Source organism: Mesocricetus auratus, unplaced genomic scaffold (assembly GCF_017639785.1).
Source record: "Mesocricetus auratus isolate SY011 unplaced genomic scaffold, BCM_Maur_2.0 Super-Scaffold_100007, whole genome shotgun sequence".
NCBI lineage: Eukaryota > Metazoa > Chordata > Mammalia > Rodentia > Cricetidae > Mesocricetus > Mesocricetus auratus.
The window spans coordinates 87,059,789-87,086,760 of record NW_024429191.1 but is presented as its reverse complement, the minus strand read 5'-3'; the positions used below and the strand labels follow the sequence as shown (position 1 = coordinate 87,086,760).

At 46.3% G+C, this 26,972-nt stretch overlaps 1 protein-coding gene across 1 annotated transcript in view; it reads left to right on the top strand.

Moving 5' to 3' along the window:
* The window catches only part of LOC101830059, a 29,983-nt gene extending 4,252 nt beyond the window's left edge, over window positions 1–25,731 (top strand). Inside the window, exons 2-5 of the mRNA XM_040750004.1 lie at window positions 7,948–8,144; window positions 19,743–19,873; window positions 22,789–22,962; window positions 25,488–25,731. Coding sequence (XP_040605938.1) covers window positions 7,948–8,144; window positions 19,743–19,873; window positions 22,789–22,962; window positions 25,488–25,718 — 733 coding nt within the window. The 3' untranslated portion in view covers window positions 25,719–25,731. The remainder of the gene's footprint in view (window positions 1–7,947; window positions 8,145–19,742; window positions 19,874–22,788; window positions 22,963–25,487) is intronic.
* The last annotated feature ends 1,241 nt before the right edge of the window (window positions 25,732–26,972 follow it).

The window sequence follows — 26,972 nt, the reverse complement described above, 5'->3', positions numbered from 1 at the left end:
ACCTCCCTCTATGTTGACTAGACTACACAGCCCAAGCTAACTCTGCCTCCTCCAAGAGGCTATGTGTCCTCCTCCTATGCTTTTCCAAGAACTGACAATATTATTAGGAAGCTCAGTTTGATGCCCACTACTTGGCAAATCTTTCTGATGGTAACAGCGGCTAGTCTCTGTGCCCTCCTGGCAAATCGGTTGATGTTGATGCTGCTTCATCTTTGTAAGAGCCTTCTGGAAAGGAATAGAATTACCATCCCCAGGATATAGATGGGGTAACTGAGGCTAAAAGAGCTTAGGAGCCAAGGAGATGCCAAAGGAATATGACTATGAGCTTTTTAAAGATCTGAGACTGAAGCCAGATTGGGCCAGGCATGGAGTCTGGAAAGGAAGACAAACATGGGAAAATATGGACTTCAAAGGCATGGTTGAGGTGGCTGCCCAAGAAAGGTGTGTGGCTTTGTTCTAACTCTAACAATCTACATTGTCTAGGAAAGGGCCCATTTTGCCCATTGAAATTTTTCTTTATTTACATGTGTATATATGTGTGCACACACAGATTGCGGTGCCCACGCCACAAGCAGGCCTGTTTTTAATTCTTTTCTTTCTCGAGTCTCTCTTCTCCTGAGTCTTCTTTCTGGCCAATCTTTCCCAGTCTTTCCAAGTCTCTCTGGATCTCGGTGGGACCTCCAATTGCGGCGCCCGTGCCACAAGCAACTCCAAGGTATCAGGGAAAGAAAGACCAGACATCCACTTGTTTGTAATATGAGAATGCATGTATTGCCTTTATTGTCAGGAGAATGTGTGTGTGTGTGTCTTCATTGCAAGTGCTAAGAGGTCTCTCTCTTGTAGGAGGGAGGAGATTTATATACAGGTTTACAGCGCAGTGGAAAAGCCCCAGGTAGAAGAGAGCGTGTTTTCCTCCTGCAGAATGTTGATGTCATAGGGTCAAGGCTGGGGCAGTAAGCCAGGACTAGAAAACCAGAAGCACTTGGACTGGAAAACAAGTTGCACTTGTAGGCTGACCAGCAACTCACAGAGACCCTGTGTGGCTGGGGCCCAACAACAGATTGCATGCATTTATGTTCATGTACCTTTGGAGGCCAGAGGACAATCTCTAGCATCATCTTCTTTTATGAAATACTAGCCTGGAACTTGTCAGGTAGGGTGAGCCTTGGGGCTCCACCTGAGGCCTTCCCAGCCTTAGGGTTTCCTCTTCATGCCATCATGTCCAACTTAAAAAAATGGATTCTGAGGATCAAATCTAGGTTTTCAGTCTTGCAAAGCAAGCGCTTTACCAATGAATTTATCTCTCTAGCCTCCTGCCTTTCTCTGATAGTTTCTCACTATGGAGCCCAGGACAGGCCCCAAATCAGGCTAGTCCTGCCTCAGCCTCCTGAGTCTTCTGGATGCTTGTATCACAAGCATACCCCATCCATACCTGTAATCCACCCAGCTATCCATGTCCATCTACCCTAAATTGCTTAATTTTCAATTTCGATTGAATATAAAAACAACATGTCAGGAGTCTCCAGTTTGCAACCATTGCTGGACTAGAGTAGACTCATCCATTACTTCAGCACCTCCACCGATGATGTCAGGGCTTCCAGGGTTCCAAACACAGCCTGTATTTCCTCTCAAACTGACAGCCATGTTTGCAAACTCAGTTATTATACTATGGTAGAGATAATAAACTTGGTGGTTTCCAGCATGAATTAAGTAGCATGCTAAGCTATGTGAGTTATAGCAGTTACCCTTCACAACAACCCGGCAATTTGCCTATCTATAATTATCCATACTTTACTGATGACAGCACGGGGTTCAAAGACATAAAGTCAAAAGCCTAAAGTTACAAAGTAGAAAACAGCAGAGCTAAGCACTGAACTCAGGCTTCTCTCTTACCCCCAAATTTAAGTGTATTATACCAACCATAGAGAACTGAGCCCTGTACAACTCTAAAATTCAAGATTCACAAACCAGAAACACCTTGTAACAAACTGTTCTCCCACGTCAGGTGCCTTGTCCTCTGTCCTCCCCAAAATGATGCATTCTGTTCTGCAGATTGCTAACCAACCATCCAAATATTATGCTTCCTAAAAGCGCCGCGAACCCTGTCAGAAGAGCAAACATAAGCAGAGATAAGCGGAACGAAACACAGGACAGGGTGTCCTCGGAAGTGGGCAGGCTGGCAGCAAAGCAAACAGGCCTGTGGAATGGACTAGGAAGACAGCGCGGCTGGAGAACGCTATGAAGGGCTGCAGGGCTTTTGCCTTTGGTGTAAATTCAGAGAGAAAAAAATTCGTCTGGAAGAGTAGATTTTGGAAATCTGAGCTAAACATCCTGAAATGCCAGGAACAGTGTTAAATGAGTATTGCCATCTCTCTGCCTTTTATTATATAGCTATGTGTGTGTGAGAGAGAGAAAGAGAGAGAGAGAGAGAGAGAGAGAGAGAGAGAGAGAGAGAGAGAGAGAGAGAGAGAGAGAGAGAGAATCTATTCTCTCTTTCCACCACAGGGCTCCCAGGGATTAGACTCAGGTCCTCAGGCTTGGCAGCAAGCTCCTTTACCTCTGAACCATCTTGCTCATTCGCTTTCTTCTCTCTTGAATTGTCATTCTTGTTCTTTCCAGAGGCTCTGGCCATTCCTTTCAGCACAGTGTACGCTCCCCCTGTACCTGTGTGTCCTCTAGCACATCTAGTTCAAAAGCAGTAACAAGAGCTGACCAGGAAAGCTGCAAGAAAGAGAAACATGATTACGCACTTCCATCTGCTGTATTATTTGCAAAACGTGTCGTCAATCCTCGAATCACCTCTAACGGCCCAGACTAGGTGTCTAAAGATCTTGACCTATTCTTCAAGTGTTTCTGGCATCACTTTGAGAGTTACAACATAAATGACAAGGCTTGACAACCAAAAGGCTTCATTTCTTTTTTTTATTTTTTTTATTTTAGAAACACTCTTATTTACATATCCATGCCCCCATTCCCTCACCCTCCCATCCTCCCATGCTTCCCACTGGCCCCCGACTCACTCCCCAGGGATAGTGAGACCCTCCACGGGGGATCATCAAAGTCCATCACATAATTTGGGGGAGGGTCCAAGCCCTCCTTTCTGTATCTGGGTTCCAATAGTATTCCTCCATAGGGAATGGGCTCCCAAAGTCCATTTGTGACCTAGGAATAAACTCTGACTCCACTGTGAGAGGTTCCATAGACTTCCCACGCCTCCTAGCTGGCACCCACATTCAGAGGGATTTGTTAGATCCAATGCTGTCTGCCTTGCTTTACAACTAGGATCTCCATGCTCTCATTAGGTCAGGTCAACTGTTTCTGCAGGTATCTCCAGTTCTGTGTTGGTTCATTTGACCATCTCTCCTCCCTCTCCACAACTGGATTCCGGGAGTGTGGCTCAGTGCTCATCTGTGAATGCCTTCTTCTGCTTCCATCAGCTGTGTCAAGGCTCTAGGAATGGTAACCAAGGTAGTCATCAATCTCATCAAAGGGGAAGGGCATCAAAGGCTTCATTTCTCCATAAGACTAGTAGCAGTTTTCCCCAACTTATGAGATCCTGTGTCTTCATCCCCAACCTTCCTATGAAAACCCTTCTTCTTTAAGAGTTCTCCAACATCCACCAACACCAACAACCCCCACTTCTCATTTCCAAACACTAGCAATGGGGCCAGGAAGGTGGCTCAGTGGGCAAAGCGTTTGTGTTGCAAGCATGAAAACCACAGTTTGGTCACCAGAACCCACACAAACACCCTGGGCACAGTGACATTTGCCTGCAATCCCAACACTGGGGGATGCAGAACAGGAGGATCCCTAGGACTCACTGGTCAGCCAGTCTAGCTGACCTGGTGAGTTTCCAGCCAGTGTATAGCCTTCCTGAGGACAGCACAGAAGGTTGTCCTCTGGCCTCCATCCATATACATGCATATGCAGAGGCTTGTGGACCAGAACCTAAGCAGGAACACATACATATGTAAGGAAATACACTGGCCTCTCCCTTGTGTCTTTCTTTCCTCAATCCCATCACTGTGTCAGCAAATCTCATCAGTGCTACCTCCAAAGCCATCACCCATCCAGCCTCCCTTCTTCACCTCCTGCGACTACCAAATCCCCACCTCCCCCCTCCCTCTCCTCCTACCATCTCTCCCTCCATCCCTCAGTCCCCTCCTTCCCTGCCCTCTCTCTCTCTCCCTCCTTGTCACATCCTTGTCCTCCTCATTCTATTCCTCCATGGTCAGCTAGATTAATTTTCATAAAGTGCTAATTCTGCCATGGTACTTTCCCCTATTTTTCCCCATAACATTCAGAATAAGATCTAAAACTACAGTTATTACCCATAAATCCCGTGTGGCCTGGCTCAGGGCTTCTCGTTAGCCTCATCTCACGCCACTTCCCATCTCAGCCACTCTTAACCACAATGGCTTCTCTCCGTCCCTCAAATATTCTTAAACTCTGCTTCAAAGACCTTGTTTCCCCCGTGTGCACCGTGCAATCCCCAGTCTCCATCTGGGTGGCTGCCCAGAGCCTGGGGTCTCCACTTAAATCCTGTTGCCAAAGAGCCTTTTCCAACCTTCTATTTCAGTGTCTCCCTCTGTAGCTCCTGTATTTCCTTCCAGAAACTTCCATAAATTCAGTTACCTTACTGATTTATTTACTGACTTTGCCCTGCTATACCTCTACACCTAGCATAGATCCTGGGGGGGGGGGAGGGCGTGGCGCAGAACAGATAACAACAAATAGATGATACATAGACAGACAGACAGACAGATAGATACAGAGTAGAGGCAATGGACAGCAGGTTCCACCTTCAATAAAACATGTATTAGAAACAAAAGACAAAAAGGAAGAAATTCCACTGCTTCTAAAGAAGAAAAGCTGTTAGGATTGCAGGAGTCATTTTCTGATTACATTGAGGGGAGTGGTAATAAACATGTTTACTTCTCAGAGAGATAGAAATCTGGCTACATCCTCTTAGTTACTGGACTTGGGGCCTTTTGAAAATTATTATTTTCTCATCAATGTTTTATGAGTATAAAACTGCATGTCAGTGTATGTTCTCTGCTAGAGTATCCCAGCTCCCCTGAAGCACCTGGATGACTCCATTCCTCTTGACAAGGCCTGGCTTAATTGAGTCCTGTGGGCTCAGATACATTTGCATATGTGTCTAATAAGGTAGATTGCCAATGCCTCGCTGCAAGTTTGTAAACAAGGATCCCAAGGTATGTGGAGCACTTTCGGAATGGGCCACTGGAGAAATGCATAATCACTTATTTATTGAGTGTAGATTTCCTTAATGTGCCAAAATATGCCTCAGGGTTGTCAGTTCAAATGCCACAGCTGGCTAGAAATGTTGCGGAATCCAATGAGTGGACATGGGGCAGATGTTTTTCTAAGCTTAACTATTTTGTTTTTCTTTGAAAAAAAAAATGCTTAGTTTCCCACCACTGGTATATACAGGATTTGCTTAACTTGAGTCTTGAGGGGAACAAGAGACACATCAGAAGAGAGCACGTCGGGAGCCACAGTGTCAGAAACCAAGTTCAAACCCATAAGAGGAAACTGGGACAATTTTCCACATCAGGATGCAGGGAGAAAGTGTCAGGTTTCTGTCCATTATCAGTGTGTGCAGTTCTCAGAGACCAATGAGGACAGAAAGGGACATCCAGGAGTCTGTCATTTACAAATCCCACTAACCGCAGCTGGCATGATAGTGCTCAAACTTAGTTTCTTTGGTTTGGGCAGAAAGAAAAATTAAATCCAAAAGATAAATTATCACTTAGTACTACTAGAGATGGGCTAACCAAAGAAAAGTTGTGTCCTTTCTTCTGAACCTTGGATCAATTACCAGACATCCTGACTCAATCCTAAAAAACCTTAAACTAATCTCAGGCTAGCCTGTCCCCCGCCCCATAACACCCTTAACCAGACAAACTGGTTCATTCAATCCCAGGACACCTTGACCGAATTCTAGGATAGCCTATCCAACCTAGGACACCTTTAGCCAGTGCTAAGATATTCTGACTCAACCCCAGGGCACTCTTAACCAATCCCAGACATAATCTTCTCAGATAGAAATGTGTTCCTTTGGTGTTCACATGTGGAATTTGGGTTGCTCAAAAAGGTATAATGCAAGTCAGGCCTGATGCTACAAGCCCATAGTCACAGCTACTCGGGAAACTGAAGGAGGATGATTTCAAGTGCAATTGGCTGTGTAAGTTAACAAGACCCCATCTCAAAAGTGAAAATAGTGATTTTTTAAAGCTAGTTGGGATTGGAAATGTGGCTCCATTAGTAGAATGCTTGCCTAGTACACACACACACAGACACAGACACACACTCACACACACACACACACATACACACACACAGACACACACACAGACACACACACATACATACACACACACACACACACACACACACACAAGCACACCTCAACACCCCCTCCCCTGAGGATACTTTCAATCACTTTTTTTGTTTCTCTACCATCACCCACCCAAGATGCTCCCATCTGTCCATCAAATACAGATTGTCTACCTCATGCCAAGTACAGCACTATGTGACAGACAAGCAACTGTGCTCAAAGTAGGCATAAACCAGGACCTCATGGCACCGATAATCTCATAAATGGGTGGACATGTGACTGAGCATTAGGGTGTGGCTGGCTATTATAAAAGTGAATTTACTCACCAGCCATTAGTGACCAGAGGAAAAATGGGGGGTCTGCACCTGGAGGCAGGAATGGGTGGTGTCATGCACAATACACAAAGGAAGCAATAGGTATTCCCAGGAGAATGAGGACGGGTAGAGTTGGCAGAAAAAGGAAACTGCTGCATTCAGGATGGAGGGAGAAACTTGGGCCAAGTCACAAAGGCTTGAGAGTCTAAAACATCACTACACAAGGAGTTACAGCAAGGACAGAGATGTGAGCAGACCTGGATCAGGAAGAGCAGTGGGACTCTTGCCTAGTGAGGTGATGGGTGACTGGGATTCCCTGAAGACCCATGGCTGACGATCCTAAAAGATACAAGATGATTTAATGTGGAAGAAGAAGTCCACAGCTGACAGCCTCAGTCCACAAGAATGAAACAAGCCCATGTGTTAGCTTTCTGCGGGTGTGACAAAATTCCGGAGGAGATCATCGTAAAGGAGGGAGATCTCTGTGTTGGGTCAGTCAGCTCCATCGTCTCTGAGCCTGAGTGTTGGAGTGTCAACGTGTCACAGCTGAGATAGTCATCACGGTGAGGAGCAGAGCAGAGTGCAAACCTGCTCATCTTATCATCAGGATGCAAGAGAAGGGAAGAGAAATATCACCAGTTAGGGATCTTCTGCATGAGGGTTTTGAGGGGAGCAACCCAGATCAAAATATTGGTCCTATCTGAACATGAAATATCTCCCCATAGAAGTCATGGGTTTAAATGCTTTGTCACCATGTGGCAGCTGTTTGAGAAGACTGTGGAACCTTTAGCAGATGGAGCCTCGATGGAGGAAGTCCCTGCCTGGATTCCTATTCATTTCCTGCTTCCTGATGACTGATGCAACCTGCTAACCTCCCATGCCTGCCATCATGGCTTCCCTATTGTAATGGACTGTCTCCTCTCGACTGTGAGCCAATAAATCCTTCACCTACTTTGCTTCCCCTCAGGTATCTGGTCACAGCAATAAGAAAAGAAGCTGAAAAGTTGCAATGGCGGGCATCACCACTCCTCAGGACACTGTGTTTGCCCTCTCCCAGCAATGCCTTCTTCAAGCATCAGCTAACATTACCAATTTCTTTTCTGTCCTCATTAAATCACTCACTCTCATGGCATTGGGAGGTGGGCGTGTGTGTGTGGGGTTTCCAGTCCAATCTCTTCCTCACTTAGTCACATACTGGGTGAGTCATTTGTAGGTCACTGGATCATTCTGAACACACTTTACGGTGGACTTTATATTTTTCTCCACATTTAGGGTTCCCCATGAGAGGAAAAAGGAGAACAGAAAGCATGAAGACCTTCCAGAAGGCCACCACTCACCCCATGGTCAGACGCTTCAGAACACGGAGGATGTGTGGAGTGCTGGGACCAAAACTAAGGAGGCAGGAGAAGATGGAGCTGCAGAGGAAGGACCTTTCCTCAGCAAGATAGAGCTACGAAAAGATATGAAAGGTGGGAGCAGCCCAGCCCTGGTGTTCTCATGGGTATAGGGGGTTTATAAACCAAGACTCTGGAGCTGGGGGCCCTGCCCATGACAGGGACAAAGCTAGCGTCACAAGACAAGACCAGTACATATATGGTGTATTAGCATATTAATATATAATATATGTAGTATATATATAGTATAGTTATATATAATATATATAGTTATATATACTATATATAGTTACAATAGTAAGTCTGCTAAGCTACCACCATCCATGGTGAAACTTTTGGCTCAAAAATTCTATCCCGTATTACTTGCCTTTTTTCATTGTTCTAACAAAATGTCTGAGAAGAAAAGCATAGGAATGCAAAGGTTTATTTTAATATATTTGTCTTTTAAAATGCTTTTATTCTTTGTATAACTCATATCAATATTCGCCATATCCACACAAACTCCTCTCCCTAACTCTTCCCAGATCTATCTCTTCCAAATTTGTGCCCTCTTTTAAAAAAATAATCCACAGAGTCCAATCTGTGCAGTCTATATACCCTTGTGCGTGTGGTCACACACCAGAGCATGGTCAGCCTTACCAGGAACCGCATCCCTAAAGAGAACTAGCTTTCCCAGCAACCATCAACGGCTCCTCAGCGAGAGGTGGTACTTTGTTCCCACCTCCCCATTCCATGCTGGGATTTTTAATCTGTTTTGCACATGCACACTTCTTGTGAATGCTGTCACAAGTGCTGTGAGTCCATGTATGAAACGGCCCTGCTGTGTCTGGGAAACACTATTTCAGTTGAGTCATCCGATGCCTGTCACTCTTACAACATCCTTGTCCTCCCTTTCACTATCATCCTTGAGTCTTGGGGGAAGGGTGTAATATAGATGTCCCATTTAGGTCTAAGCACTTCAAACTGTGGGCATCGACTGGGTATGGGTCTCTGTGTTAATCACCATCTACTATTACTAAAAAAAAGCCTTCTCTGATGAGGGTTGACAGATGCAGCATAGTGATAAGTCATTAGGAGTTGGTTTAATTATGTCCATTTAGTAAAATAATAGTAGTGTGTTCTCTTTTAGGGCCCATTACTTGTATAGACACAGGATTTTTGACCTGATAATGGTGCCTGGGTGTGTGGGAACTTAAACCCAGTCATGAAGTGGCTGGTTACTGCAGTGATATTCATTCCACTATTACACCAGTGGACATGTCCTGACAGACCAGTTATTATAGCTCACAGGGGTCACAGCGTGGTAAGACAGGATCTGACAGGAGTGTGTGCAACTTAGGCTTTGGGGATATGTTGGCTTTGGCCAGGGGTCCACAACTCTTTGTCCCTTTGCTTTTGCATGTATAGAATTGGCTTCCCCCATGCTAAGTGCAGTTTCTAAAGCTAGTGAGGTTCACAGCTGAACCCCAGAAATATTCCCATAAAGAGAATAGCTACCAGCCAATGAGGGTTCTCTTCAAGAGGGCAGATCAAGTCTAGCTTAGTGCCAACAGTAGAGCCATGGAAATGGTATTGTAACTGGTATGCATAATGGCAGCCAAGGCAAGCACTCTAGCCACTAAAGTGCCAAGTAACCTACACCCCAGTTCTTCTAACAGATTCTCCTTCCTCCTCCTTTTTGCCCCTTCCTTCTGGGGGATCCCCTGTTATCTATCTAAAGAATTACTTTAGTGCCACAGACAAGGACTTCCTACCCTGGTGTTATCCACACTGCCTGAGCTGAGAGAGCTTGAGATAGGCAAGCTGTCTTTACATTATCATGTGTTCCTCCAGCTAAAGGAATCAAACTCTTAGGATATGCATAATGGATCTGCTAAGTGGACCTCAATGGCAGAGGGACAAACCAGGAGGTGTTTTTAAGGTCGATAGCTGCCTATGACCCTCATTTGCAATCTGAAAGACTGAGGTCTCCTGGTCAGGAACATGAAGCTAATGGCGCTAAAGAGATTGACGAAATCCATTTGCCAAATTCTCCCAATGACCTCCGGGGCCCCAGCCACACAGAGTGCAAGACAAGTTCACTTTATGCAGACAGCTGCATACTTTTTGAAATCTTACAGTTTTGGTCCCCAGAGAAAAAAGTCCTCATTGCAGTGACATTCCAGTCCATGAGAGCTATGGTCACATGACCCTGATAAGAAGGAACTTAGAAAGGGGATCTCTTGCAAGGCCGGCTGTACTTCCTGGTCCTCAAGGAGAACAGTGGGGGAAGCAAGGAGGAGAGATGGCCGACATTCAACAAAGGAGGAAGGAAAAGGAGGGGAGTCCCTTTTCCTTGGGAAAAAAACTGTGGCTTTAAAGCAGAGAAAATGAGATTATCAGGACTTCCAAGGTGAAGCTCACATCGAAGGTTCCCCCTCTCCTGTTAGTCACCTCCCCAGGGTCCCTGGTGAGCCCCAGCTTTCCCAGACATCACATGTCCATACTGATTCTCTTCCAGCTTTCCTGCCCTCCCCAGTAGTTTGGAGTCCAAGGTCCCTCTAGCTTCCTCGCCTCTTACTATAGGCATCATGAAGCCATCAGCCGAGTGACAGGAACTTCACAGTCTCAAATGGAAGCCACATTCTGTCTTTTACTCAACAAATGCTTGCTTAGCATCAGGCACTGTTCCAAGGACAGAGAACATTCTGGAGACTAAAACCAAGAAAAAATGGCCAAAGACATGGAAAGAATGTATTATTCGGTCTCCTAGCCATCCCTGTCTCTTCAGAGAACAGTTCTGTGGGAGGGGGATCTGAGTATCCTTCCCATCCACGGGTGGTCCCATCTGGGCCAAGTAACTCTTCTCAGGCAGTTGGTACTCCCTCCCTCCAAAAGCAGTGTTTGGGGAGCGTTTATCCTTGAGCCCGAGTTCAGAATCGAGCTGCTGTGCCCCTTTCAAGGCTGTGTGTGTGTGTGTGTGTGTGTGTGTGTGTGTCTTGTTTTCCTTCCACATGAAAGTGACTAGACTTTTCTTCCAGCTGGGGGTGTCCTCCCACTTCTGACCCTTAATGCTCAGGAAATTACAAAGCCAGTTTCCAATGGATGCTTTTGCCAGAGCCAGGCAGGTTTCCATGTCTGCCAACTCACTCTCCCTTCATCCTGTAAGCCTGACATAGCATGAAAGAGGAGAAGTGGGAGCTTTTAGGGCTGATGAGGCAGAAGCAAGATTGACCTTCCTTACCTGGTAAGGCACCTAGAGAAATGTTAGTATTTCAAATGGAATTGGGATGTGTGTGTGTGTGTGTGTGTGTGTGTGTGTGTGAGAGAGAGAGAGAGACAGAGACAGAGACAGAGATAGAGACAGAAACAGAGAGACAGAGAGACATAGAGACAGAGACAGAGAGATAGAGAGACAGAGAGAGACAGAGAGAAAGAGGAGAGTCAGGCATGTTTGAAAAAGAAATGGGTTTGCTTAGAAATGCATGGTTTCCCACAGTCATTTTTGGAATCTAAGTGTAGACAAATGGCAGAAATGGCAGATTGTAGAGTCCTCGGTCTTCTTCATCCAAGAGTTGTGTATTGGATGCAACTGAAACCACAATCTTTGCTTATAATCTGTTTCTGCTGGAGGGTATCAAGGAAAACTTTGGAGACTGTAAATCAAAAGAGCCTGCTCCAATTCATCCAGACTTGGGGAAAACTCATCTTTCAGACCAATATTGCGTAATAGCACATCCTGTCCAAACATGCTCACTAATGCTGGGTGGTTTAGCAGAGCACGGCTGTTTTTCTAGAAGGAGCAGATCTCTGTAAAAGAAAGGACAGTGGATAGATACAAAATTCATCGAGAGTTAAAAACCCTCCACAAGCATGCTGTGTGGTGATGGGTAATTTACCTCTGACCTCCGGCACTTGTCTTCTGTGGTACAAGCTGGAGTTTGTCAGGTGCTAATTTCTGTTTCCTGACTGCCTGAGCTGTGAGGAGGGCTGACCACACATTCCTGAAGCCAAGACCTCCACCATGCCTTCCCTGCCATGGTAGACTGTACACTTAAAACTGTGAGCCAAAATAAGTCCTTCCCTTAAGTGCTGTTAGGTTCTATCACAGTGACAAGGCACGTAGCTAATACATTGTTTGGGGGGAAGATGCTGAGACAAGGTTTTTCCATAAATCCAAATGCCAACATACCTCTCAGAAGTTTCCATCATTGGCTCCATGTGCCATTAGAAAGGAACCAAATCAGGATATCCCACAACATAGGGGATTTTAAAACAACTAAATGTTGCCAACTGGGTCCATCCTTTTTCAAGACAGTTGGTCCCTACTCACATCATCATGGCCCTAAGTGGCAGATGAAGATTGATTTCCCTCAGCCATCTTTACCGTACTCCACAAATGAGCCACATTGGCTCAGGTGCCTCCGGCAGTCCAACCCTGGAGCTGAATTCAGAGACTCTGCTGTGGCTGGACTTGAAGACAATGGCCCATTTCCTCCTTGTCCCAGCTCCTGTATCTCTTGATTTAGGATATAGTTTTGCTGATAGACAGGCTGTTAATGTCTAAACCCTGTATGTTTTTACATTTCAGTGCTCGAACACAAAAAGCAACTCATTCTTGGGTTTGTTGTGGCTCTGATAGAGCCGTATCCGTTAGGCTTGTTACTCAGTTAGATTCTCTTTGGGCCACACTCACACTCCATCCCACACTGTATTGAGAGTCTTTACTGAGAAAAAGGAGTGCTTGTCTCTTTCTTACATCCATTAGAGCTCTAGGGAGGGTTTATTCAACTATCATAATGATGTTGAATTATTAAATACAGTTTATCATTCCTAAAATTCTTTAAAAACAACCTGTCACAAACAGAAAAGGAAACATTTTCCCAACTTTGACAAGGTAGCTGGAAGAACATATACAAGGCTGGCAGGCACCGCCATGTTGCCATCAGACACCCAGATTTTCTACAGCCATTTTAGTGTGACATCCACAAGATGGCTGGTCATCCCTCAGGTACATCAGATATACATACCAGGCAGGAAAAGGACAGATGGACCCTGGAAAACAAAACAGGACCATTATAGTATCCTAGAAAATGATAACTTCCCAAGACCCTCTTCCCCACACTAGACTTTTCCTGCTGTACAGAACTGTGTATGTCACAGGGTCATGCCAGCTGCAAAGCAGTGAAATGTAGAACACTTGTTTTATGGCAGAGTTGAGATAAATAATAATGGGAGAGCAGATGGTGAGGGTCAGGGCTGACTAAGTAGTATTACCCCTGATTCACACACACACACAAAGAAAATCCCAATAAAGACAAGAGACTTTTCCAAGTTCACAGCACAGGCAGCTAGAACACAGCATCTCTCTGCTTCCAAGGACCCATAATGTCTGCTGTATGGGACAGCCAATGGCTTTGAATGAGGCAGCATTTAGAACCCACCACTGAAACACATCTACTCACAAACACAGCCTTCAGTCTCTTGGCACAGCCAGCATCCTGCAAAGAGAGCCCAGGTATTAACCAAACCCTTTAGTTCCCCCCACTCTTGTTGTTGTTGAGTGTGTGTATGTGATGTGCATGAGTGTATGAGTGTGTGTGTGTGTGTGTATGTGTGTTTGGTTATGTGTTATGTGTATGAGTATGTGAGTATGTGGATGTGCGTGCATATGAGTGTGTGGTTATGTGTGTGATGTATGTGAGTGCATGAGTGTGTGGATATGTGTGTGTGTTTGGTGTGTGTGATGTATGTGACTATGAGAGTGTGTGGATGTATGTATGAGTGTGTGTGTGTGTGTGTGTGTGTATAAGAGCATGTGTGTGTGTGTGTGTGTAGATCTGTGTTGTGCTGTCAGCTCGTTCCTCTGATTCCATCTCATTTAACAAAGCAGCAGGGTTTAGAATCAGAGTTGGTTTGTCCCAGTTTATGTTTTCCAGAAAATAAGAGGATTGGTGCCAATGAGCCTTTTTCTGTAAACTAGTGGTGGAACAGTGGCCAACAGCACTCTGTAGGAAATGTAGAGGCTTGACTCCCAGCTCCATCGGTTTCCAATGTGAATCCCTAGCCAAGTCCTTTAACTTCTCTCTGTTATTACCTCTCTACCACTTTAGTGGAGTCCTCTTGCCACAAAATAAATGAGCACACATTTGGTGAATTAAAACATCTGCTAACTGTGCCAATTTTATGGGTCGGGAAGCTCAGCAAAACTTAGCTCACTCCTGCCCTTGGCATCTCTTTGTGACTCTTGGTTCTTGGCAGAATCCATTTCTTTGCAGACTTAGAACTCACGGTGGCTTGTCTCTTGAAGGCTTTGAACCCAAGATCATTTCTGGGGACTCTGGAAATTAGGTTAGGCCTGTTTGTTTGCTTGCTTGTTTTTAATTTCTGGGTATGAGTGTTTTGTCTGCATGTAGGCATGGGTACCATATGTGTATGGTACCTCTTGGGACCAGAAAAGGACATCAGATCTCTTTGAACTGGAGTTGCAGATGGTTCTTAGCTACCCCATGGGTTCTGAGAAACAAATGTGTCCTCTGGAAAAGCAACAAGTGCTCTTAGGCAGTGAGCCATTTGTCTGTCCCATAAGTTCCTCCTTGATCACTTTAGAGACAACTGATTAGGGTCTTTACAAAATTGCTTCCTCTTTTCCATGTTGTACCATAGCCATGGGAATGTTGGCTCATCATAGTTACCAGCCCAGGTCACATCCAAGGACCATAGGGTGTTAGAATCTTGGGCATCTTAGTATTCTGCCCGTCATAGCCTAAACCATGAAGACTCAGGTCTCATCTCGTATGGCCATTCTGGATATGACCAAATGGTAGGCCCCATGCAAGGAGCTGGGGAATTCAAACAATATTCACATAAAACTTCTAAAGGAAATCACAAGCCAAGCATGGCAATGTCTGCATGTCATCCAGAACTTGGGAGGTAGACAGCAGAGGATCAGATGTTCAAGGCCAACCTTGGTTACACAGAGAGTTTGAGGCCAGCCTGAGTTACATGAAACAGCAGCGAGAGTAACAATAACAACATTAAATTGAAACAGTACTCCTCTAGCATTAACAGCTTTCCCACGATGCCAAAGTTGGCAAGAAGCATCGAAGCTTTAATATAACCAAATGGCTTTTTGATATTAAAAAAAAACAAAAAACCCACTGTTTTCTTGGCATATGGGAGCCACTGTCAGAAATATGAAATGCTGACAACAGTCACATTCTGTAATCCATAGGGTTATTATTTCCACCCTCAAAAGCCCCTGGTTTGGCTTCCAGCTTGCAGTCAGAGGAGCAGCTGTTGGGCTCTGGGAGTCTGCACGGACGAGTCGGTTCTAACCTGGTGGTGTACGAGCCCCTGCTGCCCAGGGTTGAAATCCTGGGAAGCGTGTCCATCCAAAGCCCCGCACAGCAAAGTTCAGAAGCAATGAGCACAGGTGCACCTTCCCACTGGACTCTTTGAAAGCTCCTTGGGAGGCCCCACCACACTTCCAGGACTGAGAGTTGCTACTCTAGCCCCTAACTTGAACACTAAAATCTCTTTTGAAACAGTTCCAAAGAGTTTTGAAGATGGTTCAATCCATAAAGGGCTTGCCTTGAGGACATGAAAACCCGAGTTCAGTCCCCAGGAACCCACATAAAGCTGCAGGAAGTGGCATGAGTGGGGGTGCACACTTGGGCTCACAGCACTGGGGAGGTACAGACAGGAGGGTCCCTAAAGCTTGCTGACCAGCCAGCCTGGCCTAATGGGTGGGTTTAACATTTATTCTTCCCGCCAGCAGCCTGGATCCCACCACTGTCTCAGTCCCCAAATGACACTATATTAATTATGAAGCTCTTGGCTGTTTGCTATGGTTTCTTAATGGCTAACTCTAACTTAATTATTAATCCATAATTACTAATATATATATTTTTATAAGGTCTTATCTTACCGAGACTTGTGCCCTCTCCTCCCAGGATCACATAGTGACTCCCTACTCTTGACTACATTTCCCAGAATCCTCCTCGACTCCTAGTCCCACCTATCTTGCTTCCCTATTGGCCAACAGTGCTTTATTCAACAACCAATAAGAAAACATATACACAGAAGGACTTCCCCCCCCCATCAAGTGGGCTTCAAGCAAATGAGAGACCCTGTCTCAAAGGTGATGGAGAGCCAAAGATGGCACCCAGGGGTGTCCTCTGGCCTCCACAGACACGGGCATGGTGGTTCATGCAGGAAAGTTAATGTACATTTATGTAGCCTGTGCTACATAGTGAGGCCCTTTCTCAAAAGAGAGAGAGAGAGAGAGAAGAGAGAGAAGAGAGAGGAAAGAGAGCAAGCAAGAGGCATGGGTGCAGGTCAGTGGTAGAGACTGGTCAACTTCAGTCTCCAGCAGGGTTTCTTTTCTCTTAAGAACAGCTCAGTAGAAGGTTGTTTTTACTTTAAAGGGTGCAGAGTTAAGTAAGAAGGTGCCCTTTTCTGCTCCCAAAGAGAAATATTTTCAGCATCAAGGGCATGGGATTAATTTTGAGGTTATAAACGCATTTTTCCAGTTTTCTATGAGTATGTGTTATCTCCAAGATTTACTACCTTCCAGAGAATGGTCCCCTGCATCTTCCTCTCCTTCTTCCCCTCCCCTGACTAAAGATGGGATTTAAAATTACCCAAATGTCCTGGTTAACTCACTAAAATCCAGAACGACATGCAGTCCACTGTCTCGTCTGCCTCCCTGTGCCTCCTCTCATCCCTAGGGTCCCCACCTCTTCCATCAAGAGTAGATCCCCATCTGGATGGGGCTGACCCTGTTCCCTGCTGATTCTCCCGAGTCCAGCTGTGCTAGTCCAAAAAGCAGACATGTATTGGCTAAGGAGACTTCAGCAAAGCTCCAAGAAGCTGGACTCCGCTTTTAAGACAATGCTGGCCTAGTGAAAGCCGTTTGAGATGGGAAGCATGTGCCCTCTGGTGCCTGGGGTCTGAAGAGCAAGCTCATCCCTTCATATCACACACTTCCACAAAGTCCTGGGAGTCATTCCAGTGGGCAGAAAAACAGGGTTTCTGCTCAGACAACCATTGTCACAGTCCTCTTCCCACGCACATGTTCCCCAAACATTCATTGAGAATGGGTTAAATAACAGACACCCCACTAAACCATGGTAGCCCACCATCACCTTACTCCACCAATAAATGTTCAGAGAAACGTGCAAGCATGAGGACCAAGTTTGACCCCTAGCACCTGTGTGATAAATCAAGAATGGCAGCACACATCTGAAATCCCAACACTAGACAGAAGAAAAAGAGGAAGAGGAAAGGAAGAAGAAGAAGAAGAAGAAGAAGAAGAAGAAGAAGAAGAAGAAGAAGAAGAAGAAGAAGAAGAAGAAGAAGAAAGACGGGTTTCTGTAGTTCATAAGCCAGACACTCTAGCTTAACAGGCAAGTTCCAAGTCAATGAGAGATTCTGTCTAAACAAAAAGGTGGATGGTGCGTGAGAAACAACACCCACCACACTCACCTCCACATACGTGCACACTCAGGAACACAGACACAAAGGAAAAAGGATTAAAAAAAAAAGAATGCTTCCATCATACTAGAACTGACCACAGCCCCCAAATTAAATGCTTTGGAGGACTTGGAAAGTATGGTTCTGAGTCATGTTTTTACATCTAATTTGGGTTTCTAAAGGGAACTGTTGGTGAAGTTCACTTCTTTCTCTGTTTTTAATCCTTCGAGAAATTCAAGGTTTCCACTCATCCCGCAGGAGATGTTGGCACACACAGCAGTCCAGACCCCTCACAACAGCAGCTCCTTCTGCAGAGGGAAAGGAAATGCATGGACAATTGCTAAGAGCAGGACCGGCCCTTAGAGGGAAACTCCAGAGAAAACCTAAGGGACATAAGGCACTGATTTGCCCACTGGTGCTCACTTCTGGGAGAATCAATGGCCCTCTCCCGAGTCCTTGGGAGGTGGATACATCTAGGAAACTCATGAATCCCAAACTGGCCACTGTGAGAAGGCATGGTTAGGGGATATAACAGTGAAATTGTTCCTTGTAGCATTTAGGATCGTTTATTACGTTTTTAATACAAAGGAGCCTCAGGGCTAGGGAGGTGGCTCAGGAGGTAAAGTGTTGCTTTGACAGCACGAGGACCTGAGTCCAGATTCCCAGCATGCATATAAAAAGCCAGGTGCGGCAGCAGGCGGCTGTAATCCCAGGACTGCAGAGGCAGAGACCTGTAGGTTCCTGGAGGTTGCTGGCCAGTCAGCCTAGCTGAATTGATGGATAGCAGCTGAAGAATGACAGTCGAGGTTGTCCTCTGGCCTCTACACATACCCGCACACATAATACACCTACCTGCATGTTGTACAAACTCGAACACACACTCCCCCAATTATTTTAAGATGGAATTTTAGCATCTACAAGAATAGCTTTATTGAAACACACAATCATGCATGTGCGTGTGTGTACATGCACATGCACACACAAGCATTCATGTTGACATCAGGCATCTTCCCCAGTCATTCAACCTTATTTTCTGACAGTCTCTCACTGAGCCTAGAACTTACCCACACACCCAGTCTAGCTGGCCAGCAAGCCCCAGGGATCATCCTGTCTCTGCCTTCCGAGTTCTGGGATCACAGCCATGCACCAACACCACACCTGGCCTTTGTAATGCAAGTTTTGGGGATCAAACTTGGATCCTCATAAGTACACAGAAAGCACTTTGCTGAATAAGCTACCTCCCCAGCCCCAACCAAAGTCACATCTGCACTCAATAACCACGTTGTATAGTTGGAACAAAAAAAACTACATGGTCAACAAATCCTAAAGTGTTTACCATCTGGCCTTTGAGGAGAAAATTTGTCAACCTCTACGATAAGATAGGAGAATTCTGCATCCGTGCAACAAAATGAAGGGTTTACACAGTTGACTCCTTAATGGACCTGATTAAACAGTCATGCTGGGACCAATGATATTCTCTACTAAGTTAAATACCCACAGTGAGGATCCACTCACACAGCTTCAGCAGAACGGCTTCCTGATGATGCACCTGGCCAAGGGAATTGTCCACAACCCTCATCACTCTCTTAGCATCACCTAGGAATCACACGGCAACCACCATTTATTAGCCTGGGTCCCCTAAAAGAGGAACAGGGCTGATAGAATATAGTCATGTATCAAAGGGGGGTTTATTAGACTGACTAAAAGACATGGTCCTTTTAGTCCAACAATGGCTGTCTCACGGTAGAGATACCAAGAATACAGTAGTTGTTCAGTCCATGAGGCTGAATGTCTCAGCAGTCCCGACAGGGCACTGAAGTCCTGGAGAGCTACTGGTCTTCAGTCTGCGTCAGAATCCCCCCAAAAGTAGGTTCTAATATTGGAGAAGGGATGTCCTCACAACGGGCTAGATGAACTTGCGGATGAGAGCCCAAGCAAGCAGATAGAAAGCTGTTTCCTTCTGCCATGCCCATCTGGACGGCCTTCCACCAGAGGGTGTCACCCACATTTAGGTTCAGCCTTCCTGCTTGAAATGCTCTGATCAAGGCAACCCCTCACGGTAGTGTCAAGAGGCTCTTGGAAGAGAGTGCATTGTCATCTCTTGCGGTGCCTTGTAGTCATACACCACAGAATGAACCCTGTTCATGCTAGGAAAGCAACAAGCACAGATCCGGGATCCTGGAATACAGCCTTTCTCTTCTTGCTTGTCTGAAACAGATTGGAGGCTACCGACCCCTCTGGGACCCGTGAATCCGCCTCTCGCCAACTCTGGTCTGAGTGACAGCAAGGCTGCAGGGCGAAGCCGCGAATTGTCTCCTTCAACAGCAAAGAGCTTCCGGATATACAACGTGAGTCCTCTTTCTTCTCCTAACCTGGTGCAGACCGAGAAGATGTGGCCCCACAGATGGGTGAACTGAAAAAATGAGGCACGGCGGGTGGGTAGGGTGGGTGGACCAGAGGGACAGGAGTGAGTGGTTTTACCTCACCAGGATCCCCACCTTGACCCTGTCTTGGGCCTGCCACAGATTAGAGAGAAATGAACCCCTATTGGTTTTAAAATGGTACTGCAAGACCTGGGAAATCTTTCAAAAGAAGAAATTCCCATATTCAGTTCTCTGAGGCTCTTGGTGGCATTCTCCACCACTGGACACCTCCGTTCTGCCTCATTGCCCTGAGTTTCTGCTATGTGTGTGTCAGCTGCATAAGGTGTTGTGGGTCTGGTCTTTGCCTCTTGATACCCTGGAGGCCTTTTTTGTCTTTCCTACCACTAATGGGTTAACTGATTCTCCCCAAAGGTAATAGGCTCATTTCATTTTGTGAGAAATGTGTTTCCCCAACACATCAGAGATATTCTGAATCTTTCATCCCTAATACATACAGATCTCCAGAAAATCCAAATCCAACTGCTCACTTGGGAGACAAGTGTTCTGTGGGGAACTTCCTACACAGTGTGTGATCCTGCGGGGCTCGGGAACGCCTTCTCAGAGTCAATCTGATGTCGAAGCACAGGGCCACCCGCCATCCATGCAGGTGGATAAAACTCAGGTGCTGATCACAAGAATCGGGACAGGTTCAAATAGAGAGACAGTAGCAGTAAGTCACACAGGGACAGAAACCCTTTGAGAGGGTGCTGTGGGAGTCCTGAGGAAAGCTAGCTCTGTTAAGGGTTTGGAACAGTCTCCGGAGGAAGGGATAAGATATTGGAAGCCAAAATCAGAGTCCGAGAAGATAAATGGGAGTAAGGGTGAAGGCAAGAGAATGATGGAAGTTGGGGATGAGTTAGGACGCAAGCAGAAAAGATGTAAACTTAGGTCCTGTAATAAAGACAGGATGATGGTGAATGGTGGTGATGAGGAAGATGATGGCGGCAGCGAGGCTTCTAAAGAAAGTCCACACAACAAATTGGGGTAAACATCAGAGCTGCTGGTGGTGAGAGATGGGAGACTCACTCATTTGCCACTTGCAGAGAGAGTTCCACATGAGGCCAACTCTGATCAGAGAAGATGAGGCTGCCTGTTTCCATCTGAGGTCCATCCCCAACAAGCTGGGACTCTTCACGGTGACCTGAAAGTGTCACTGCCCTGAAGCTACATAGAGACACTTAAAATCTGACACCATAGAAGGCGACAAGACTGAGGAAATCCCGCCTTTCACCTTGTCGAGCCTCAGTTTCCCCATCTGGGAAGGCAGAGGCTTGACTCCTGAGATCCTACTGGCCTCTGAAGTCTGTCAGCTCCTCCATCCCACTTCTAGGATAGCTATCTCCCTGTCTGGTGTCTTTCTGGCCAGTACTAGAAGAAACAAAAACACTGCCTTATTTCCTGCTACGTGGGAGACAGGATGTGGCTTAACTCCCTCACTGGGACCAAGTTTCTGTGGTGAGTCCGGCCTCCCACTCCCCAGTGCACCCTCACCCTGCCAGATGCGGAGTTGGGAGGAGCAGGGACACTCAGCTGTCAGCTGCCCAGATCCACCAGCCACCATTCTCAGTTACTGGCCATATTCCTGGCTCTGTGGAAACAATGAAATCAAGATGTGGATAGAGATAGTAATTGGCAAGAGTCCTCCACTAACAAGGAAGCCAAGCAGTCCTGGGAAAAGCCCCCCCCCCTCGGGAGGAGTCAAGGACACTCTCCTACTGGCCACACATGGGCAGATCAAGAGGGGTACTAATGGCACAAGAGAAACTGGTGTCGTCCAGGAAGAATCTGGGACCTGTTGATGTTGACAGTCCAAAGGGGCAGGGCAAGAAGAGAGAAATGAAATGGGGTGATGTAGTCAGAAACTAGGAAAGCCATGGAGACCACGCATATCGGTTATTTTTCTAGTGACCATGGCAAAATACCGGATGTGAGCAGCTGTACAAGGCAGGCTTATTTGGTCTCACAGTTCAAGGATCTACCTGGAAGGGAAAGCGTGGCGGCAAGAGCACGAGGCAACGATGCTTCTTAGACGCCTTTCTTTTTACTCAGCCCATAACCCCACTTTCTCACAGAGGCAAGATGAGAGGCAAGAGTCACATCTTGCATCTGAGAAGGCTGCTTTCCACCCCCTGAGCACTCTGAATATGACCTGGTGTGTGTGTGTGTGTGTGTGTGTGTGTGTGTGTGTGTGTGTGTGTGTGTGTAGGCGCATGCGCATGCACGCAAACATGTGGAAGCCAGAAGCCAGCGTTTGAGTGCCTTCCCCAATCATTCTTCCCAGTTTTGTTTTGTTTTTGTTGTTTTGAGACGGAGTCCCTCCCTGAAACTGGAGCTTGCTGACTGAGCTGGACTGACAGGTCAGTGAGCTCCAGGAATCTCCTGCCACCGCTTCCCCCAGCACCAGCATTACACATGTGTGTTGCTATAACTGGCTTCGTATGTGAGTGCTGAGAATCCAAACTCAGAACCCCATGCTTGCACACTTCATGCTCGCACAGTTTGCCCTGACTGAGCCCCATGGGTCACTTTGCATCTAAATTATCAAGGCTGGGGGAGGGGGAACACCTTGATTGATGTCCCTATGGAGCTGAGTGAAGAGTGGAGATCCCATAGTGAATTGGTGTGGTTCTGACTGGGACTAAGCCAGTGCTGTGGCCCTCCATGACCGGTGCTAGATTCCTGGAAGAAAGTGGAGGGCGTGGCTCTCTCCTCTGTCTCTCGAGATAGCAGAAGGCAAACGTCGATGAAATCCCATCTCATCAACGAGAGGCATGATGAGAGCTGCCTGTTAGAGAATATAGTTGTCTTATGGTGTGTCCATGGTGACTGGTCCTTTGCAGGCGCGCGTGTCCTGTCTGCCCCAGCAGAGCCCTTTCCGACACCTCATGGACTTGAAGGCAGAGAAGAGACTGGCAGGCTGGAAGGAGCGCCGTAGCCGCTTTGGTGACATCAGCATGCACAAGTGTTATCAGTTTGGGCAGATCTTCTCTCCTTTCCAGGCTCTGGCCACCACAGTGAGTTTCCACCATGATGAGTTCCAAATTAATTCGGGGGTTGGGGGGCATTAATGCCAAACCTTTTCAGCAGTGTATTAGTCAGTTCTGGCCCCAATGATGCTGAATAACAAAGGACTGAACTCAGTATCTTATAAATGGCAGGCATCTGTTCCCCTGACTCATAATCTGCAGAGAAGCACACTTCTTCCACTCTTGCTCACTGCCAGCTCACAGACCGGGAGGGTGTAAAGAGTTGAAGACCAGCCTCCCACCTGCCACCGTACATGGTCTCTTGCATTGTGCGGGGACACTGACCTGTCAGAGAAGTCCAGGGGAAGATTGGAAGGCAGTGGCTACAGCTTTGATGTGATAATTTCAAGGGGGAGAGGTAGACTGGGAAGAAGGGACAATTGTCATTGCCATCCTGTGGTCTGAAAACTTGGGTGTGCCTCTGTGCTACCTGGAAAGCCTGATGAAGGGGCAGATTCCAGGGGCTGAGGAGATGACTCCATGGGATGTGTGAGCAAGAGGGCCTGAGTTCAAACTCCTGGGCATTCACACGAAAAGCTTGGCATGGCCCCTTCTGTGCCTGTAATTCTAGCACTGTGGGGGGAGAGGGGGCAGAAACTGGAGGGTCCCTGGGGCATAGCAGATGCCAGTAGAGCAAGGGTTCAGTGAGAGAGACCCTAATCTTAAGAGAATAAGGTAGAGAATGATAGAGTAGAACATCTGCCATCCTCTCTGGTCTCCATGTAGCCATGCACGCGCACGCACACACACACACACACACACACACACACACACACACACACACACACACACCTCTGATTCACACACTTGCCTCTGATTCCCAAGCTTTCATGATTGGGATTCAGAGCATTCTGGACAGGAGGGGGCTTGTAACTGGCTTCCTAAATGACTCTGTATCTATTGCCTTTGTAAGTTATTGCTGAGTCAGCACACCCAACCTTGCTCCTGCCAGCCGTGGCACACATCAAAAATTATACATCTTGGAAGGCACAGTGGGTAAACTGAGGAGGCTGCTGATGGGGCTAAACAACCAGATCCCCAAGCGTGGAAGAGACAGAATGTCAAGTGCAATTAGTCAAAGCCCTCCGCGTGCATGCTGGGAGTGACTGCTGCACGTCTGTCCTACCGCTATGCTGATCTGAGCACCAGAGTCAGCCAGGCGATCAGAAGTGTGACAGTGTCCAAGTCTTTCTCAGAACAGTTGAAGCAGCTTGGGGTTGGATCCCAGGCATCACATCAGGAGGTCTTGAAGCTCCGTGGATGAACTGACCAGCTTATTCTGGTTTTCCCAAGACTGGAGTTCACACTTGTCCTCACAGTTTCCAGCTTTCAGCATGTGAATTCCTGAGCCTCGGGAAACCCCTAGGTCCCCATTCTAAAAGCAAATATCTCAGCTCCTTAGGACAAGAGCAAACCAGATGGGTTGTCACACTAACGGCTCCCATGTGAAGCTGAACTTGAAAACTACTTATTATTCTCCAAACTTTCTAGAAACTAGCAGGATTCCTCTTCAGTCTACTGGCCAATATTGTTCAGACACTGTGCTTGTGCTGGACCCAAACCCAGGAATGGCAATCCAAACCCTAGCTCTGAAGAGCTTGTATGCTTCCAGGGAAACACAGTTATGAACCAAAATAATGTTGCAGATGCAATTGTGATAAGTGGTTAATAAGAATAGGCATAAACTCAGAAGAAGCTAAGAGTCATCCAGATTAGCACTGCTTTCTACTAAACACACACACACACACACACACACACGCACACGCACACGCACACGCACACACACACACACACACACACACACACATGCACATGTGGTCTTCCTGCAGAACAAGTCCCTAGAAGCACATGGCTTCTCCGTGGGAAGAGACTATCTCCCATGTGATAGAAAGGAGCACTGCCCACCTATTGTGTCATGTCGTCATAGTGACTTTTCTGTTGCTGTGATAAAATACATAAGGAAGAAAGGGTTTATTTGGGCTTATGACTCCAGAGAAATAGTCCATGAATAGCAGTGACATTTGCAACATGGTAGCATCAGGAAACTGGCCGATGACATTTTTCCACAAACAGGAAGCAGAAGAGAGAACAGGAAGTGAAGTGAGGCCATAAACCCTTAAAGCCCACCCCCAGAGATGCATTTCCTCCAGCAAGGTTCCACCTCTTCTAGGCTCCACAATGTCCCCAGACAGCACCTGGGGGGGCTGAGTGCTCAAGTACATGAGCCTCTGGGTGCCATTTCTCACTCAGACATCACCTGGGTGCAGCACTGAAAACTGTGTGAAGACTTAATTTTCATGCACTCTGCCAAACGAGTGTCTCACTCACTCTCCACATAGTGGAGAAAAACATAGAGTTACTTGTCTGCAACTGTTAGTACTCCATTACAAAGCCAGGGCTTGAACCTGAAGAGGCTCAACAGGATGATCCCATTGACAGCTCTCTTTGTTGTCGTCAACAGGTGCTCTCAAACCCCATGCTCCTCCTCACCATGATTCTCTTTTGCCTCGTAGGAGATGAGAAGGCTGGTGTTGCCCCAAGACCTGCCTGTGAGTTCTCGAATGCAGAGAATAAGTACTTCATCCCTCAGTGACATGAACCTCCAGGATTTACCCCTATCTCCCACAGAGCTGGGCTTGGGAAAGGATGACAACCACCATGAAAAAGAGAAATCAGTGAACCACATTAAAACGCCTTTATTCCCCCCAATAGTTAAAGCAACAAAATATAACGACATGAAATAAAATTGCAAACTGCTGGCGGTCCCTCACTGCAAGATTTTTTACATGAAAACAATTAATATCTGGGTGTCTAAGACGGCGGAGGCAGCCTAGCAGATGACAGTGTTTAGATAGTATAAGAAATTACCATATTATGCCCTGTGTAGATGTTCTGGGGGGGGTGGGCTGAACCATTAGGAAGTATAAAAAGCACAGCCAGACCCAGCTCCTAATAACACTTTCCTAGGAATCCTGAAAACTTAGGGGAGAAGGCTGACATTCCAGGCTTCGTAAGTCCTACTCTTTGCACCATTACTCATCAGTTATCCCCAGGGTATTAGATGGTCATCTCAGGTTTAGTTCCTCACAGTGTGGCTAATCACAGAGAATATCAAATACTGTACTTATGCTATCAGAGAGAGAGAGAGAGAGAGAGGGAGAGAGAGAGAGAGAGAGAGAGAGAGAGAGAGAGAGAGAGAGAGAGAGAGAGAGAGAGAGAGAGAAATTCTGCCTCTGCCTCTGCCTCTCCCAGGTCCACAGAAAGTTCCTCCTTGGCTGGGATGCGGTGGCTCCATCTCTACCCTCACTACAAAGGAAGCTAATAAAGACCATATTGGGAATGCACTGGAAGACAAGATCTAGTATCAGGAAAAGATACATGGCCAATGAGAAAGCAATTAAGATCTGGGACGTTTGGTGGTTTATAAGCTAGACCATTACAAAGAGAAATGTCTACTTAAGCTCAATGAAAACATTCTTTTTATCATTTATAAACACCAATACTAACACTGCTCTCCCAAATGAACTCTCCCACTCTAAAGAGCTTCCATTTTCTTTGGATGCTTAAAAGAAATATATGCTCAAAATAAAAGCTGTTCAAAAGTGTTTTTAAAGATAATTACCACCAGATCTCAGTATTTGGAGACAATATGTGCTTGCACCTGGAACTTTGGGATCGTCTGTCAATGGCTTACCTTCATTGACAAGTCTGAGTTTCAGGTCACCAACTTCACTTCCAGGTCATCAATAAAATTACTAGGCCATATGGACACACATCAAACATTTGACCTTAAAGAAAAGTAGAAATAGTTTGTTCTAGAATCCAATACGAGTAACTATGGTGATACATTGCTTATGGTCTAATGAAATCATTTCAGATCAAAATGCAAAGCTAGCCACAGTCACAGAATCAGGCAGTGGTGACTTACCCCTTTAATCCCAGCAGCCATAGTAATTAGTCATAGAAGCCAGGTGGTGGTGGCACACACCTTTAGTCCC